At 37.8% G+C, this 20,124-nt stretch overlaps 1 protein-coding gene across 3 annotated transcripts in view; it reads left to right on the forward strand.

Annotated features, from left to right (window-relative positions):
- LOC127635303 (partitioning defective 3 homolog) overlaps positions 1-20,124 on the forward strand; it is a 605,753-nt gene that overhangs the window by 303,215 nt on the left and 282,414 nt on the right. For all 3 annotated transcript variants that reach the window (XM_052115228.1, XM_052115230.1, XM_052115229.1), the window contains exons 8-11: positions 1,366-1,491; positions 12,675-13,024; positions 18,528-18,667; positions 19,996-20,124. In XM_052115228.1, coding sequence (XP_051971188.1) covers positions 1,366-1,491; positions 12,675-13,024; positions 18,528-18,667; positions 19,996-20,124 — 745 coding nt within the window. The remainder of the gene's footprint in view (positions 1-1,365; positions 1,492-12,674; positions 13,025-18,527; positions 18,668-19,995) is intronic.

A 20,124-nucleotide genomic window follows, 5' to 3' on the forward strand; every position in this document is an offset into this window, starting at 1 on the left:
GACCATTAACGTTTATTTTTAAAACCTTATTATATTGTTTTTTTGTTCATGATTTATTTGTTTCATCAGTCTTTCAATTTAAGCTGTGCTGTCTGTGCATACGTAGGATCTGTTTCCTGTCGGCTGTGATCAGCATGCACACACAGATATGCTTCCTATGAATTGTTTCTGTCTCAAAGTAAAAGTTTGGGGTTGAAGATTGCTGATGCAACACAGTCGGCTCTTTGGGGAGGAGGGAAATACAGTACATTTAAGCTCTATTTATATCTAAATCTCCTGCACTCTTTTTAAACCCATCAAATGCGATGGTGAAATTCACATGATCACATCTCAGGGTTTGTAGATTGGGGGTCGCAGCACTCTGAATCCGAAACCTCAGCAGGTCTGTGAGCAGTGCCAAAAAATCCATATGGCCAAAGTCGGCTAAGTTCAAAAAGTCTTTTTTGATGTTTTGAGTTAAAAGGGAACCACTAGGAATATTAAACTTTTCAAAAGTGCAGGATTACTGTGCATTCTTTTTGAAGATAGATATATATATATATATATATATATATATGTATATATATATATATATATACACACACACACAGTTCATATCTCAATGATCTCTCTATGAAAGGATGCAGTGGACACAGTTGTGCCTTTTTGATCAATTAATATGTACTCTATTAATATGTTGAGTTTGAAGAAGTGGCCTTCACCCAAAAAAGTATCATGATGATAAGTTTCCTCCAAAATTGGACAATTATTAATCCAGTTATTTTTGGTTTCATGATAAAACTGTGGGTTATGTATACCATGTCTCAATCAATCAATCAGTCAATCAATCAATCAATCAAGTGCTCAATTGACTGACCGACCAGCTAATACAGATAAAGCCAGAACACATCAGAAAGCTTCTTACACTCTTTGAATTGTTTGGGGTGATTTATTTTTGATTGGTCCAGTAAGCAACAGCCCTGAACACCTATGCAACCACCTAGCAACACCCTAGCCATCACCTAGAATGCCCTAGCAACAGCATAGCAACATTCTGGCAGCCATCTTAACACTTAACATTGTGTTAGTGAGTTTTCCACAGGCAAGCAGCATGTTGGAAACTTTGTTTGCATGGCAAATCTTTGTAAGGGCTGTGAATTAATGGTTCATTTGATTTCTCAAATATAACCCTAAAACAGAGTTTACAATTTAGCATTTTATATTCATTAATTGTAATTGCATTGTGCCACTTAATTGAAGTTAACTGTGTTTACTCTGTGTTAAATAATGGTTGGTTGAAGCTTTGACATTGATGTGCGGTGTGGCTGATCTGGGTTCAACACTGCTGTTGAGCTGAATGTCAGTAACGTGCTGTGACTATTTCAGGACGCTTGGTTTGTTAGTCAAGAGGCTGGAGGGAGGCGGAAAGGCGGAGCGGGAAGCTCTGTTCCAGGAGAATGACTGTATCGTTCGGATTAATAACGGAGATCTGCGCAACATCCGATTTGAACAGTAAGCCCCTCTCTGGAGTCAGAGAGACCATTTTTACCTCTCGCCTCCTTTTAACCACTCTCTCTTTCTCAGGTTTTCATGAGCTGTCAGTCTTTCCTAGAGCTTTGAACATCTTCTCAATTCACGTCTTCACAATGTTCTTTCATCTCATCCCTCTCTGCCTTATCAAACCAAAACAAAACATGTCTTTTCTAAGCCTACAGAAGTTGTCTGTGGATCAACTGGAGCGAAAGAGGCTATTTACAGGTTGAGAAATCCTGTTAATGAGAAATCACACTTTTAGTGATCTTTTGAAGTGTGTACAGCATAAAATACTCTGAAAACATACTGTTTATTTCAGAACTCAAAACTCAATCCCCAGTCCTAAAAGTAATTTGGGGGGTTCTACTTGTATCTTAAGTTTTGTAAGTAAATAAGCTCTGTTATGATTGTCTAGTCTATTTTGTCTAGTCTATTGTCTAGTCTAGTCTATTGTCTAGTTTATATGCAAAATAAGTATGCATACTTACAAGTAGTTGTTTTACTTCCGGGTCTAAAATAGTTGATGCTGCCCCATTATTCAGTAAGAGCCTCTTTTCTGAATAAACACCAAATACGGTGTCATTGTTATGTAAATGTGGGTGGACATATTTGAATATGTTCATCATCGGGATTTCGCAGTTACATATTGTGGAATGAGCCGATTTGCAGCTTAGTTTCAATAAATTATCTCTTGTTTTTTTTTTTTCTACAGTTTTGCAAGTTACAGGATGTCTACATATATCAAACGGCAAGTTATTGGGAATGCATTAAGTGCAAAGTTTAACTTCCTCTTCTGTGTATTGTTTGACTCTAGTGCCACACTTGTTTCACAGCACACGACCCTGGGTTCATCTGTTCACTGTTTTATTGATTTAATGCTGCTATTCATCTCCTGCAAATAAATTAATACTTAAAGTAGCCCTGAATGATTCTCTTTTTCATGTTGCTTGTAAGAAGCACAAATACACATGGACAATAAGGCTGAGCAATATATTGAATACTTGTGATGTATTTAATATTACTTTATTGGGGATGTACAATTAAGCAACTTGGTGAATATTGCATTGATTTTTGACTTTTTTGTCCATTAAATTTCCTACAGACCTTGCCATTAGACCAGTTTTACGGCCACTCAAAATATCAGTTACAACAATGCTGAAAGTGTTGACAAGTTTCATTTCTGTGAATCAGTTCTTTTGAACGGTTAGTTTGAATGAATTGGTTAAAAACACTGATTCATTTATTGATTTGTGTTATCACTAAAATGTTCACGGAAGACTCTGTTAATATTATCGCCCTTAGAATTGTAAAAATTTGATTAAGTAAAAATACAGGTTAATATTGCAGTTTATTCAAATGTATTGTTACAGTGTTGGGTAAAAAAATCATCCTACAATCCACTTCAAATTACTCATTACTTCTATATATTACCTCCTTGTTCATTGTCGCATGCAAGTCATACACTCGGCACCACACGTTTCTCCCTTACAATGACTTATAAGGGGGTGTACGCCATCCGGCTGTCACAGAAATGCATAGAGACATAGATATTCATGTTTTAAATGTATTCTACATTACATTAAAATATTGATTTATAAAAATGTAATACAATATTTAAGATATAAAGCAAGATGGTACACTAGTTTATATTTAAAAAGTAATTTGATTACAGTATCTAATTACTTTTTCGACAGATTACATCCAACACTGGTTGGTGTACGTAAATAAATATGATTCATTGTCATTCTTTATACAGAGTATGTTAAAAAATTATATTAAATATTGTTCCTCCTTTCTGAAAGAAAATTTTAAAAACAATGTGTGAAAAAACAAAACATGCATTGAACATGAAACATGCATCTCTGATTGAAAAATATAAAAAATAAAATAAAATAAGAATAATCATCCTTTTCAGCCCTATCAGAGCAAATGCATAAGTACAGTATATACAAAATTTATGTTGAAAAGGCTTATAGATGTATAGTTTTATTGCTAAATCTGCCAGCCTTCTCTCTCTCTCTCTCTCTCTCTCTCTCTCTCTCTCTCTCTCACTCACACATGCTCATATCACAATGAGCCTTATCATCATTTAGCTCACACATGATCTGTTGGATATAAGAAATATGTTAAAGAATAGGCCCAGGAAAGATAATAGATAAGAAAACTATTTTCCTTCCACATTCATCATTAAGAGCTTCCTTTGCCCCACACTTTGGAAACCTGGTCTGTTCCAGATGATTCCAGAGGGCAAGAAGAGAAGAAACTCAGCTGCAACAGGATAACGCCCACTGAAACACACACAGAATCATGCAGAACAGGGTTCACCACAGGGCACTGAGAGGCCACAGCTGTGGGATAATTCATAATCAAATCTAAAACTAATTTACATACATCATTCAGTCCGCTTACACAAGCCCTACACCACAAGTTAATTTCCCTAGTGTCCCAAAGCATTATTATGTTTTAATTGCTTGGTGTGTATCATGAGATCCAGTCAAGCTTTTATATATCTGTAAGTCTTTACTGATAGTACAGATACGCTAGCCTGACAGGTCAACATCTTCTCAGGGATTAAGAAATGCAAGCTTATGCATTAAATGCATATAAGGTCAATAATGTTATTGTAATACATAAAATAGATTATAGCCTTTTGTTCTTAGTATATTGTGGCTTATAAAGTTTTGACTCATTGATACGGTACCCTAGTTATCGATTAACAAGCGTGTTATTTAAAAACAATCAACCCTTTTCGACATACACATGCTTGTAGTTGCAGAAACACCCTCATGCACTTTGCAAAAGGAAATCCACACCAAACAGTAATGTGTCATTCTCGCCATACAATACATATAAATACAGACCAAAATTTTCCTTACCTTTTTCTCATCCACACACACACACACACGCGCACACACACATGTTGGTCTACCTATCATTATGAGGACTTTCCATAGACATAATGACTTTTATACTGTACAAACTATAGATTCTATCCTCTAAACCTAACACAACCCCTAAACCTAACCCTCACAGAAAACATTCTGCATTTTTACATTTTCAATAAAACATTGTTTAGTATGATTTTTAAGCGATTTGAATTATGGGGACACTAGAAATGTCCTCATAAATCACATTTATAGCATAATACCCTTGTAATTACTAATTTGTAACTTACAAAATTGTCCTTGTAAATCACAAAAACACGCACACACACACACACACACACACACACACACACACACACACACACACACACACACACACACACACACACTAATTTCTTGAATGTGCTCCATGTGGAGTTATAATTCACAACAATATTCTAATCTTATTGGATTGTTTGCATGGGTAAATATTTATCAGCAGTTGATCTAAAGCAATATAATGATGCGTTGATGGAGTCATTTATTATTCAATCAGACAGAGGGAGTCAAGTGATTAACTGTGAGTCACAGCTCCACTTGTTTGCACACGCACGCACACACACACACACACACACACACACACACATGCACATACACATACACACTATTTACATGATTTTGTTGGTGGGTGGGGCTACATTTGCATAATAATTCATGGGTGTCCCAAAAGTGAGATGCTATTTGCTCTCTAGATGCAGAGACTTATCTAATGAAAAGTTTATTGAGATGGAAACAGCTTGTCTTTAACTCACCCCAATGGTTTTAGCGCTTTTATGTTAAAGGAATAAACAAATGTTAGATTCATATTGCTTTGCAATTTGTTGTTATTGCATCAGGTTTAAGTCAACAAAACTATCTACAGTATATGCAAAGTAGCTGAATTAACTTGCAATAAGTAACAAACGATAGTGAGACAAACAGACCCAAGAGCAGAGGAACAGTTCAGTTTATTAACAGTAATAATGAGCAGTCACTGGGTTGAGAAATTAGGAAATACAGACATCGGCTTCAGCAGCAGAAAGCGATCTCCAATGGCATGACATGAGGGAGAGAAAATTACATAACATACAAAACATACCGGCAAACTCACTGGGGCAGACAGCACCTTATAAACCTCCGATAAAAATTTGCAGACCCCAGAAAACTTGCTTGAATCTGGGGTTGGCCAATCGGAGACAGCTTTAACCTTAGTCGGGTCCATGCGCACTCCCTCGGACGAAACAATGAACCCCAGGAACTGAACCAACTGTGCATGAAAAGCGCACTTCTCCGCCTTGACGAACAGCCAATTCTCAAACAGGTCCTAGATATTCTGGGAGAAGATCAGAATATCATCAGTATAGATGAACACAAAACAATCTACCATGTCTCTAAGCATGTCATTCACTGTCACCTGGAAGACGGTGGGGGCGTTGACCAATCCGAAAGGCATAACCAAATATTCAAAGTGCCCCACATGGGTGTTAAAAGCCATCTTCAACTCATTGTGTAAGTCCAACTTCGTAAAGACGGACACTCCCTGCAAGAGTTCGAAAGTTCAAAATTCTCATCACTAACAGTCACTATCACAGGATCAGGGTCGTAAACTGGAGGAAACTCAACAAAATAATTCAGAAACAGTTCACAAATATCCACAGAGGGGTTTAAATCAAATTAGTCATCTATTAATGGTGTTGAACGTCACTGTGAGATAGTTAATGTAAATAAATAATATTAGAAAAATAATTTTCTCTTGCATCCTTCACAACCTTTTGATATTTCAACAAACTCTTCCTCAGAATGTGAAGCATGCAATTTATCTTTTTTCCACCTCCGTTCAGCCTTTCTAAACTTCTGTCTGAGGAGTAGCATTGTCTAACCACGATTGACCTCTTATTTTATTCGTGATGTTTTATACAGAACAGTGATATCCAAAAAACACAGTAACCAGCTCATTAGGAACTGCCTTAAAAGAGGGAGGCTCAATAAATGACGTAAAGGAGGAGGCTAAAACAGAATCTGTAAATGCCGCAGATGAAGATGAAGTGATCAATCTAGACTACATTAAAATTCATACAATATTATCTGAGATAGAAGTAATATATGACAAAAAGTCAGAGAATTCTATAATAAAATCTTTTCTATACTTGGGAGGTCTATATACATCACAGGGTTCTGTAAGTCAAGCATCATTAATTGGGCTTCAAAATATTGATAGTTTACAGACGGTAAAAGCAGACACTTGAAACAATGTTTGAAAACTGTGGCAATCCCCCCACCCGACCAACAGTTCTGGGGGTGCTAAAAAATTCAAAAACAGCTGGGGAAAGTTCAACAAGGGGGCTAATTTCACCATCATTAACCACGTTTCCAAAATAAATAAACTGTCCAATTTGTCCAAACTTTGGATAAAAGTTTTATTTGAAATGTATCTTGCATTAATCAATGCCATTTTTACTGACCTGGAAAGTATACACTCGCTGGAACTGGCAGAGTAAAATGTGGGTGAAAGAAGCATTTACTGTTAGAGGACAAGTCCACTACAACAGAACCAATATGCAACAAAGTTTGGTGATCTCGGGAGCCGAGAGCGAATACAGGCGTCCCCGAGGCGTTGAAGTGCCAGGAAGCAGTTCATTCACACAGACATACAGGTGATGAGGAGCAAGGGTCGCAGAATGGGACTGGCTGAACACCGCCCTACAGTCAGTCAATGGCACTCCCGATAAGTTTGCTGGTTCATCCTGCAACAAAACACAAGACTGGACAGGGGAAACAGCAGAATTAAGACAATGCAACAAACAATAAGGGCTCCAAGCAAGAACAGTGTTGGTTGACCAATCTATGTGTAGGTTGGGCATTTCCAACCAAGGATGCTCCAACAATATCGGTGCCGATGGAGATTGGATAAGGTAGAAGGATAACTGCTCCATATGATTCCCAGAGATGAAGGCTTTGTGGATTGCGTGATGACGGACAGTGACCACGTGTCACTTACTGTGTGGGCTGTGATCGGTCTTTCCAACTGGACCATATGAAGTCATCACTTAGAAGCCATTTAAAAATCCATAAAGTTCTCTTTAGCTCCGGAATCAACCAAGATGGAAACCATGTGACGCAGAAGTGTTGGAAGATCAGAGGTTTTGTCCAAAGATTTTGCACTCATCAGTAACCTCACTCCATGAGCTTTGAGTTCTAGTGACTGGCTAGTCCGCTGGAGAGGCAGAATGGGTAGGAGGATCAGCCGCCAGGATAGGTGGAAAGCAGCATTGATGGTGATGATGGCATAGGGTCAGGCGTCGATCGACTCGGATAGCCAAATACACCAAGTCATCGAAGCGCAGAGACAAATCCAAAGAATAAATCCTGTGCAGAATGCCGTCGGAAAGACCATGCAGAAATCTATCCCACATAGTGTGGTCATTCCACTCAAAAGTAGCAGCTAGGGTGCAAAATTCTATTGTATAATCAGATACTCGTCAATCTCCTTGAGACAATCCAGATAAAACCCTCATCACCTGACCCTTAGCTCAGAAGCACAGCAGGGATGTCTGTTGTCCCACATGGCAGTGCACCATTCGCCAGTCCTTCCAGTGAGGAGCGTTATAACACAGGCCAGCTTCATCGTATCTGAAACAAAAGTGAGGGGCTGTAACGTGAAGAACAGGGAACATTGTAAAATGAATGCACTGCATGATTCAGCCTCACCTGAATATGTGGCTGGAGGGGGAACGCGGGCTTCAAAGCATCCAGAAGCCAGAAGAACTGCCGGAGCTGGTAAGCTTTCTGAGGTGGGCCAGCATCAGGAGATATGTAATACTACTGAACAAAAGATGTGAGCTCAGCAAGCTGTGAAGCCATCTTTTCCAAAGCCCGTTTCGAGGCAGCGATTTGATCCTAGCAAGACTCCTTGCTGAGAGAAGGGTGGAGTGAAGAGTGGATTCCTCCGCTGGGTCCATACTTGGCTAGATAGTTCTGTAATGAATGATAGTGACAAAAACAGACCCAAGAGTAGAGGAATAGTTCAAAGGACTTATTAACAGTGATAATGATCAGTCATTGGGTTGAGGAATGTAGAAAATCCCAACACCAGCTGCAGCAGCGGGAAGCAATCTCCAATGGCGTAGAGTCGAGCGTTGTAGTCGTGCAAGGGGCAATCCGTGAAGAGTGAGTTCGCAGGATGAGTCAGCGTGTTGTGGAAGTCAGGAACAGTTTCGTAGAATCCTCTGTTGGAGCTTAGTGAGATGCAGAACAATGCCCAGCAGAGATGAGCAAACTTAACTCCCGACACACAGGCAGAGAAGAGGTATCTTCTGTGGAAGACCAGCTGACACACAGAAATAATGCAAGGCAACCACACACCCAACACAAGGGCAACCAACAGATACACGAGACAGGACCAACTAGACAGAGAGAGTGAGTTTAGTACTAAACATCAAACAACAATCTAGAAAAAGATACTGAGAACACGACTGGCTTGAGAAGGGAGTATATTAGGGGAGAACAGGTGCTGCTTGGCACACTAATCAGTGGTATGATCAGTGTTCCCCAGGGAAACAACCAGTGTTCCCATGGAAACCCTGATCATGCATGCTGGCCACGCTTGCCAGACGTGAGGGAAAGAAAATGACAAAACATACAAAACAAATCGATAAACTCAAATGACACAAAAGCTACTGTATATGGTTGTATTATTTAGTGGTGTTTTGCCAATGCAAGAAATGTCACTATTACTGTTGTGCATACTTACAGTAGGCTTTGGACAAAGTATTAAACTTTGAGTAAAACTCATCCGATACCATTTGTGCTATAGACATGAATGATACCTCAAAATTATGCTTTTTTTTGTTGAGGAGTGGTGCACTATTACTTCTGATTACTTCAGACTAAAGAGGCAAAAATAAATAAATAAATAAAATCCCTCACATAAACTCAACATTGGGTTGTGACAAGCACAAATCACATTTTGTCGAGAACATGTACAAATCTGAAAATGTAAAATTAAAAAAGAACCCGCTTCTATAACGAATCAGATGTACAGCAGAATACTCATATATAGTATAACAGTATAATAGTTTAATAATTCATATCATTGTATCACAAGCCCTTTTGACATTTAAAGTCCCTCTCCAGTCACTGGTTTATCCCCTAAAAACTCATCTTTGTTAATCAAAATTACATATTTAAAAGTTTTTTTTTTATGAAAGTAATCCCTTCATGCTTTAAAATTTTTAAAGAGTTTTCTAATTCTAAACCTCATTTAGTATGCGTGGATCTATGAATATGCAAATTTGCCCCACCTCCATCTCCACTCACCCCTGCACCGCTCGCCTGCAGCTCGGGCTCACTGTGTCCTCTGGATAAATTGATGGAACTGTGTTGGGCTTCAGTGTATGTTAAGTGGCAAAACCTGTTTTTTGGGTAAAAATGTCAAAACAGTTCTCTGGAAAATGGCTACTGCAAACCCGAGTTTTCTCTGGAAGATTTGCTTGGACATTACTATTTTTCCCAAATAAACTGCACACATTTATCTCAGATTTTCAGATCCTTTGGAAATACATGAAGGCTCACTATTTGTCCTTTTGCAACTTTACATCTGAAAACAGAACATGTCTTGCAAAATAACAATACGTAGCTACACCGGACTTCTACTGATACCCCTTCACCTTTGCATATGCTATTGATATGGAATGCCCCACCCGACAAGATGACAGGATTTGTTCCCTAGGTTTATGACGTATGAATCCCTGGCTGTCTGAATCCGTGTTTTTGAGATTGTCTTTGGTAAACTACAGTTCAAGGGGGAAAATGCTCAGCCATGGCGTTGACTACTGATTTCAATCATGGTATATCTTCTAGCATATAAAAAATACCATATGGACATGTAAACAAGGTTAAAAAATGTACTGGGTGGAGGGGGGTCTTTAATCAATTACTGGATTTAAATTGTAGATACTTTATATAAAAAATAAAATTCCAACTAATACAAAAAAATAATCCACTCCTGTTCAATACACAATGTCAGATATCTAGAATACATTTCTTACAAGTTGAACTTTCAATTTCAAATTTAACATTTTTAATATCTGTAAATGCATTTCAAAATCAGATATTTGGAAATTGATTTCAGATATCAATAAATTGAAGAGTCTTAAAATGCTTTCTTTCAGGTTACAATAACATTAACTGAATAGATAACTGAAATTAACATTGCCACCAGTGACAACCAGAATTTGCATTTTTGCTAGATACAATTAAATTGTCTTTATCAGGAATAGACATTTTGGGCTAGTATAAATGTATGTTTTGATATCAAAATTATCATTTTATTAGTAAGTAGTATGTTGCTGATGTGTGATATTCAAATGTTTACAAGAAATTAATTATAGATATCTGTAATTGTGTATAGATATCAGCAAGAGTGAAAGAGAGTAAATGAGAACATTTTGAGTAGCCTTCCACAAGCTTCTCTCAATAAGTTGCTGGAATTTTTGCCCATTCCTCCAGGCAGAACTGATGTAACTGAGTCTGGTTTGTAGACCTCCTTGCTCACACATGCTTTTTCAGTGCTTCACACAAATTTGATTGAGATGGCCACTCTTTTGACTTTGTTGGCCTTAAGTCATTTTGCCACAACTTTGGATGTATGCTTGGGGTCATTGTCCATTTGGAAGACCCATTTGCGACCAAACTTTAACTTCATGGCTGATATCTTGAGATGCTGTTTTAATATATCCACATAATTTTCCTCCCTCATGATGCCATCTATTGTATGAAATGCACCAGTCCCTCCTGCAGCAAAGCACCCCACAATATGATGCTGCCACCCCCATGCTTCACGGATGAGATGGTGTTCTTTGGCTTGCAAGCCTCACCCTTTTTCCTCCAAACATAAAGTTGATCATTATAGCCATGTGCACTTGCATACAGAAATCTGTATTTTTTTATGGTGGTTTTGGAGCAGTGGCTTCTACAATTCTGAACAGTTCTTCAGGTTATTTCAATATAGGACTTGTTTTACTGTGGATATAGATACTTGTCTACCCATTTACTCCAGCATCTTCACAAGGTCCTTTCTTGTTTTTCTGGGATTGATCTGCTCTTTCTGCACCGAAATACTTTAATTTATAGGAGGCAGAATGTGTCTCCTTCCAGAGCGGTATGATGGCTGTGTGGTCCCATGGTGTTTATACTTGTGTACTATTGTTTGTACAGATGAATGTGCCTTTAGGCATTTGAAACATTGTTCCAAAGGATGTACCAAACTTGTGGAGGTCCACACATTTTATTTCTGAGGTCTAAGCTGATTTATTTTCATTTTCCCATGATGTCAAGCAAAGAGGCACTGAGTTTGAAGGTAGGCCTTAAAATACACCACAGGTAGACCTGAAATTCAATACACCTCCTATCAGAAGCTAATTGGCTAATTGTCTACAGGGTTGACATCATTTTCTGGAATTCTCCAAGCTGCTTAAATGCACAGTTAATTAGCTTAGTATATGTAAACTTCTGACCGACTGGAAATGTGATATAGTCAATTAAAAGTGAATCAATCTGTCTGTAAATAATTATTGGACAAATTGCTCATGTAATTGCCAAAGTAGATCTCCTAAATGTAGGAGAGTGTGCCAAAACTATAGTTTGCTAATATGAAATCTGTGGAGTGGTTAGAAAATTAGTTTTAATGACCTGTGAACTTCTATATATGATATATATATTTTAACTGTATATTTATGTTTTGGTTCTTTCTATCTATCTATCTATCTATCTATCTATCTATCTATCTATCTATCTATCTATCTATCTATCTATCTATCTATCTATCATTACAGTATTTCATAACTTGTTCACTTTTCTCTCTTTTTTCTACTGTTGTACCTATATATTATGACCTATCCAAGTGATATAAATCTTTTGAAAAATGTCTTGTAAGATCTGACCGACTGCTGTTATTAAGATATGCGTTATCCTCCATGTGGCACAGTTCAATTCTTCTGAAAACAGATCCTACTTCCTGCCTCTAATATGTTTGAATGCCTCCTCCCCAAGGCTTTGCGATTATGGAATTGGCAGATAATGTGAATTAACCTTGTTTCCAACTGCAGTAGTACAATTAGCCAGTGATTAAGCAAGACAACCTTTTGACCCCTGCATGTGCTCTGCCTTTAACAATCCCAGTACTTAGGATGAGCCTGTTCACTAATAGATACAAATATACAGCCTAAATGAGATATATGTGTGTGATTTTCTTTCCTCCAGGGCCCAGAATTTGTTCATTCAGGCCATGAGCTCTCCGATCATCCTGTTCCATGTAGTTCCAGCATTAAAGAAAGCCCAGTATGAGCAGTTGTATCAGAATGAGTTGGGCCTGCAGTCTGGTTCTGGACTCGGTGATAGAGGTAGCCTGGTGGTAGGAGGTATGGACTACAGTCTGCTGAGTATGTCCAAAGCAGAATCAAATCGGGGCTTTCCAACATTACCACATCCAGCAAACCCATCGGCCAAGATGCTACCAGAACCCATCCAACCTTCCAGACCAGACAGCATTGCCTCATCCATGGGCTACTTCAAAAAAATTGGCCGCAAGTTCAGTGTTCAGCTAAGGAAAGGTACAGTTATACTTACTATATTTTATAATTTAAATACTCAATTACATAGGATTATTGAGATACATGTTGCCATCATCTCAATGATGTAATCTCAATATGGCGGCCCTCATGAATGTGCACCCAACACCTCATTTAGAATGAGCTTTTTCTGTAAGACTTATATAATATGAATTTACAGTACATTTTAACTTGTTTTTCATATTTTCCTTAATTTTTGCCATATTTTGTTTAATATATTTTTAAGTCTTTGACCAATATATCACTGTTTTTGTGCATCTTATGCCATAACACTGTTTTTAGACAACATGTCAAGCTAAGAGAAGAAAAAAGTTACATTTTAAACTGTGCGTTCTTTTCTCTTCCACTTCATTGCATCTTGCTGTTGTTCTAATGCAATAATGCATCTTGTGTGAACAGTAATGGAACAAATTATAAAATGTACTAAAATATTTTATAACTGAATATACAAGGGACAAGAGATATGTACTTTATGAACAACAGGCATTCAAATTTAGCGGAAATTTGTAATTTTCTGTCCTGCAGGCAGAGATTCTGTGCTATCTGTGCTAGCATCAACTTCAAGATGGCTAAACTTGTGGAAACATATTCTAAAGTTAACGTGTGTGATGAGTCCCAAATTCTGCATGTAAAGAGCTCAACATCAGCTGAAAATTAGCACCAACTCTTTTCTTATTATTAGTTTCAAGCGTTTTAAAATGTACTCCTATTGAAATGCCATGGTACTGAAAAATAACATTGTATGTGTTTTTATTTATTCATACATTTGTTTTCCCCTGAAGTTGCCTCAATTTTCTGCTGTTTTAAAAGCTGATGGTATCTGTAAGAACGGCGGTGTCCGCTGTAGTGACTAGCATTGATTAGCTATTGCAGTTATTACTTCAAAGGACTCTATCTACCATTGTCAGGAATTGTGGATGGAGCGCTTCCTCTCTAACTCACATACAGGCACAAATCCCATTTGTTCTGCATGGCAGCTGCATCTCAACATTTCACACTGCAAGAGAACTGCAAATGTTTCAGAGATACAACAAATACACCCAAACAGACCAACATACTGCATACACATGTATGCATAAACCAACACACAAACACAAAAGCTACTGCCTATAAAGGCAGCTACCTTATAAGGGAGTATTCTTACTGCCATTGGACCCCATAAGTGACCAATATGGAATACACTACATATGCAATAACTCTGCCTGCCATACTAAAAGCTCTCTGCATGAGAATCTTGACTCACACTTGATTTCAATAGAGTTTGAGGTTAGCAAGTTGCTAAGCTAATGGTGCGATACAATGATAAGCATAAACAATGTATGTATACAAACATTGGGTAAATTAATGCATTTTTAATTACAGATTGAATACTTTTACGTTTCTAATTAAATATAGGCTATATACATAGGATATGTTAATTTATAATCAATTTTGCTTTACGTTTGTCCACGATCTTGGATTTATTTATTGACTTCTCCACAAAGGATACATATGATGCTGCTTTAGAATTTGGATAAAACAAGGTATCTTTGAAGACAACATTTTTAAGCTGCCTACCTCCAGAATCAGCCTTTCTGTAGGGATGTGCCTATGATACCTTAAATGCAGCTTTTGTTGGCAACTCACTAGTTTTGCTATAGAGAAAATGTCTGTGACATATCTATTATTGCTTTGGCAGCAACTCCTCTGATCTACAATAGGGGCAAGTTTTGAAAAGAAAACTCTAGAAGTGCGCACATATCAAGCCACAAAACTTTTCTGCTTCTCTGCTGTTGTTTTCCCTCCCCTTTTGTCACCATGCCCCCATTTTAGCTGTCGTAATCACACTATCTGGCTTGTTTAAATAAAAGAGCGAAAATAACTTTCTTTTGTCGTATTTTCATCTGTTAGCTTGACGCAGTAGGAGAGAGGAGAAGTAAAAACACATTTAAATCCTGACAAGAGATGGGTCGGGCTTCACATTGTGAAATATTGAGTGGGTTTGGAGGGGGGTGGAATGGGGGGCGTGTACTGTGAGAGTGTAGCATTCCCATGATGCTTGATTGTCCTCTAAGTACATAGTATTCTTCTAGTCCTAGGCTACATCCCAAATAGCTATACTATAGTGGTGATTGGGAAATACATTTATTTTTTTGTATATAGTAACATTTGTATATATTAAGTACATGTAGTCTACCTAATATTACTAATTTCTTTCTTGGGTATGTACACTGTAAGTATACTAAAAGTACACATACAGTAAAATAAAGTGCAACCAAACATACTACTAATTTATATGATTGCGTTGTGATGTCACTGACAACTTGGTGCACATTGTTTGCGTTCCCATGAATTCCGTTTGGTGACATTAGTGTCGCTGAAATCAACTAAAGCTTTACATTCAAGTTCATATAAAGTCAGCATGAAACAGCATTCACAACCCATTTTACAGACATTACAGCTGTTTTAAATTATTCTAAATTCTATAAATAATTCTCATTTGAAGCAATGACCAGCATCATCCAATCACTGCAACCATCTTAAAATAAAATTTAGCATTATAAAATTCTGAATTTATGTACTCATTAGCAATGTCCCGTGTCTGCCAAACATGTTGAGTGGTCCAAAAATCATTTGCAGCCTGAAACTGAACTTTTGGTCGGATTTTAGGAGTGAATGCAAATGAAGCTGCATAGAAAGCTATATGATGCACCCTTGCTCCCTTTTTAGTGAATGACTTAACCTCAAGTGTGATGCCTGTCAAAATGCACCTTATCTTCATCCTAACTCCATTTAAAGCCTCTGAAAGCAAAATTTTATTTATTTATTAAAAAGTACACTATAATAATAATTATTATCATTAGAATAATAGTGATATAATTATATAAAATAATATGCTACACAAATATAAATATACAGCATAATATTAAATAATTTAATATACATTTGGGTCTTTATTTTACACTGTTAATATTACTGTGTTTTTACATAGTAACTTAACAGTGTCTTAGTGATGGTAATGAAGTTCATGTAACTGTAGTGCAATTGTTTTGTTGAGCTGCTTGTACTTATTGTTATTGATATCATTATTTTAATTAATGGTAAATACTAATATGTGTAACAAACATTATTTTCAAACGAGAAATATACTTTAATTATTTGTTTTATTTATTGTTTCTCCAAGATTCAAGACTTCTTTGGCACAGCTAAAGAGACAGTATACTTTATTATATTCCTTTCACATAATCTAAAAACCTGAATGGAAATGTAGCCACATCCGTGATAAATTAGTGCGAGACTAATAGGGTGCCATCTCTGTAATTCTTGATTGTAAGCAATTAACAATTGAATGTTCGAATAGCCAAAAGTTTGATTCTTTTTATTATCCTGTAAGAAGCATCAGGTGGTGTTTTTTGATAGCCTTACTGGCTTGTTATTGACTCTGGCTCTAGTTCTCCTTGCTGGGGCTGTCTTGGAACATTTAGCCCAGCACCATAACAAAACATAAACCATTTTGAGAACAGCACAGCCACTGACGCCACACCAGTAACATTGGTTCATGCTAGGGCAGGCTTGTTTTTTAAGAACTTTAAGGGGTCCCCTGGTGTTTCTATGAAACTTGAGTGCTAGAAACATAAAACTAGACTTTTATATTATTGTGCTTATCTCCAAATAACAGTCTGTCCCACCCCCCTCTGGCCTATCAGTCTCTTTATCACACCCATTCCCTTTTATTGTACCATCTCATCCCTATTTGCATGAAAATATCAACCTGCCTGATCCCTCTGCGTCCTGGCCATTACCCTTTTTTTACGGTTCTCCTACTTCTGCCTATTCATATTCATTTTCCACTCCCAAAAAGGTCATTTTGTGGACAGGGATCAAATTTCTCCATGCACCCTGTGTCCTAGACCCTAACTACTTTTTCCACGATTTAGTAGCGTCTATGGCAAGCTGTAAAGCTCAATTTGCCTGATGCATGTGCACATTAAGGCCCTTCTTAGCCCGAGTTTGGCCCTCCTGTCAATACGGCAAGGCAAGTACGTTCAGCGTGCAGTTTGGATAATCTGGCATCACGACTCAAGCACATAATGGCACTACCCTGCCATATTTGTAAAGCATGTGCCGTTGAAACAGACAAGTCTAAATTTAACATCAAATTGCGGTTATGCCGTGCATCCAGATGAGTCTCAAACATCTAATTGTGGCTGCCTATGTTGCCATATGTTTGGGTTTTGCCTGTGTAATTTATATTTGTGCATATGTGCGGTCCAGGAGCACTATGTCGTCCCGCTGTGCCGTTAAAATACAGTATGTTAAAATATCCTTTCTGAAGGGTTCAGATTAGTTATTAGGTACAGTAGGCTTATGCAGGACTGTAATTTTACTGCGGCCGATATGCGATCCATGTGACAGTGTCAAATATAGAGAGGCAAATTCACTAAACATTGGGGCACTGTATCATGTGGTATTTCAGTGCAAAAACCTGTTTCTTATTCATTAACTGCCGGCCATCCAGTATGACTTGTTTTTTCCATGGAACAAAATTCGAGATGTTAGTTGCAGTCTCCATTCACTTTCATTGCATCTTTTATTTTATTTTTTTTATTCCACTGTCAGTCCCTAACATTCTGGCAAAAATCTCCTTTTGTGTCATGCTTTTAAGTGGAAAAACATGTCTACTCATTATGTAAATTAACATTGTAGCATCAGCGCCCACAGAAAGCAAGCAGGCAGTATGTAGAATTTTATCGAAAAGATATGTCTATGTACAGGATAGCAGGACTAAAGAATCAAATAATGATAATTAGGCTTATATTCAAAAGCAGAATGTAGTTGAGCAAATTTTCAGCATTTTAAAGAGCCAATTTCGGTACCTGGATCATAGTGGTGGAGCAATGCTCTACAGTCCCTGTAAAGTATCATCATAATCTGCTGCATCCTTCACAACCTAGCACATACAACCGACGTGCAAGATTGGGAATTGCACCATGCACAAATGTTGTTTGCTCATTTGCATTTTTACCTTATTTGGATAATGTTTTCAGTGAATCAGGAGTTGAAACAATGCTACCAGTGGATTCAATTTCAATTTCAGTCAATTTCACCCTGACCATGCCCTGCACCAGCTTTAAGATGTAAAATGGGCCATAGGTCTCTCAGAGTGGGGATTTGGTACCATTGTAAAAACCTATTTTATTTATTTATTTATTTGGGGGGCATTTTCCATGCGATGTTATTCTTTAAAACACCTTCAAATACTGTGGTACATGAATCAATCAGTAACATGGTAAATTAAAATACCATTGTATTAATCACCCCTTGTAAGAGATGGTGGTGGTTGCCAAGGTGGGCTGAGCTCATTATTGAGTGGGCCAGGTCCACCATGGCCCCCCTGTGTAATCGGGTCTGCTGCTGACTGTTGCCATTGTAACAACATGTTTGGTCTATAGACAGACCCTACAGTCCATTTACGTATGTATTGTTTGTTATCTTTCCTCTGAAGGTCCGGAGGGGTTGGGTTTTAGCATCACCTCCAGAGACGTTCCCATTGGAAGTTCCGCCCCCATATATGTGAAAAATATCCTCCCCAGAGGAGCCGCCATCCAGGATGGCCATCTTAAAGCAGGAGACCGTCTGCTCAAGGTGGGGAAATCTGGAAGCTATTGAGAGCCATGGGTGACATCACACCCCTAACTTCCTTTTCTTTTTCACAGCTCCCTCTCACAATGCAACTTCCTCTGCTGAAATTCCAGCATCAAATATAGCTTTTCTCAATATGTTCCCATTTTTGTGGTATAAAAGTTTGGAGGATTTCCGCCCTTAGTCCATTCTGTTTGGTCTGTTGGAGGCAAGACGGACATTGTTTTTCTCTCTAACTTGTGAGAAGTACTTGCCTTTTTAATTTCTGAGAGTAAATTACATTAATAAAAGAAACATTGTCTGTCACTGAAAATCAGCCATCAGCGAATCAACAATGGCCATTTCATTTTGAAACGGTACAGGAAACCTGCAGGCTCTCATTCAAGATGCTACCATGGAGCTAGAACGTCATCCATTTGGCTTAATCCTTGATTCATCACTTTAATGAAGTAAAGGTCTTTCAGAGTGCTGTCGATTCACCCTTTGGCTTTGTGTTGCCATTGAAATATCAGATAGGGATGTGCACTGTAACTGTTTGCAATATTCAGATAACCACAAAGGTTTAACAAGCGGTTATTCAGTTATTCGTTGGAAGTAGGGACTCGGAAATAAAAACATTTATTTCAATTGAAATGCAGATGATGGTAAGTGAAGTGTACCCAATTATTACACGACAGTGCACATGATGTATCATTATGTGAAAAATGTTGGTGGAAAAAAAATCAAAACATAATTTAAGAGAATATATATATATATATATATATATATATATATATATATATATATATATATATATATATATAGGATATCTTGCACATTATGGCGATGTGCAGGTTTGTTTTCTCTTTTCTTAAACTTAAATTGTAAAATACTAAAATTGGTACATGCTGTTTGCAAAGTCCATCGATCCATCTTCAATAGCCACTGGTCCTAAGTAGTGTCACAGGTAGTGCTGGGATAGTAGCTATCCCAGCTGTCTTAATGAAAGCAGGGAAACACCCTGGAGAGGTGGCCAGTCCATCACAGGGCAGTTTAAGGTCTCCAATTAACTTAACCTGCATGTCTTTTGGACTTTTGGGGAACTGGAGGAAACCCATTCAAACACGGAAGAACTTGCAAACTTCACACAGAAAGGCCCAGTTGAGCTGCGACTCGAACCCGGGACCTTTTTGCTGTGAGGTGACAGTGCTAACTACTGAGTCATGCTGCCTATTTTACAAAGTGAATTTGCTAAATATACAATGACATAAAATTATTTTTTAAATTTTATTTATTAGGACAAAAACAGGGTATTTTGCTCTCATATTTTAATTTTGTTTATGTGTGTGTAGGTTAATGGAGTGGATCTGAATGGAAAGACTCAGGAGGAGGTTGTGGCATTGTTGCGCTCCACTCCCATGGGAGGCACTGTAGGTCTACTCATCGTCAGGCAAGAGGATGCTTTCCTTCCCCGTGAAGTG

Source organism: Xyrauchen texanus, chromosome 42 (assembly GCF_025860055.1).
Source record: "Xyrauchen texanus isolate HMW12.3.18 chromosome 42, RBS_HiC_50CHRs, whole genome shotgun sequence".
Taxonomy (NCBI): Eukaryota; Metazoa; Chordata; class Actinopteri; order Cypriniformes; family Catostomidae; genus Xyrauchen; species Xyrauchen texanus.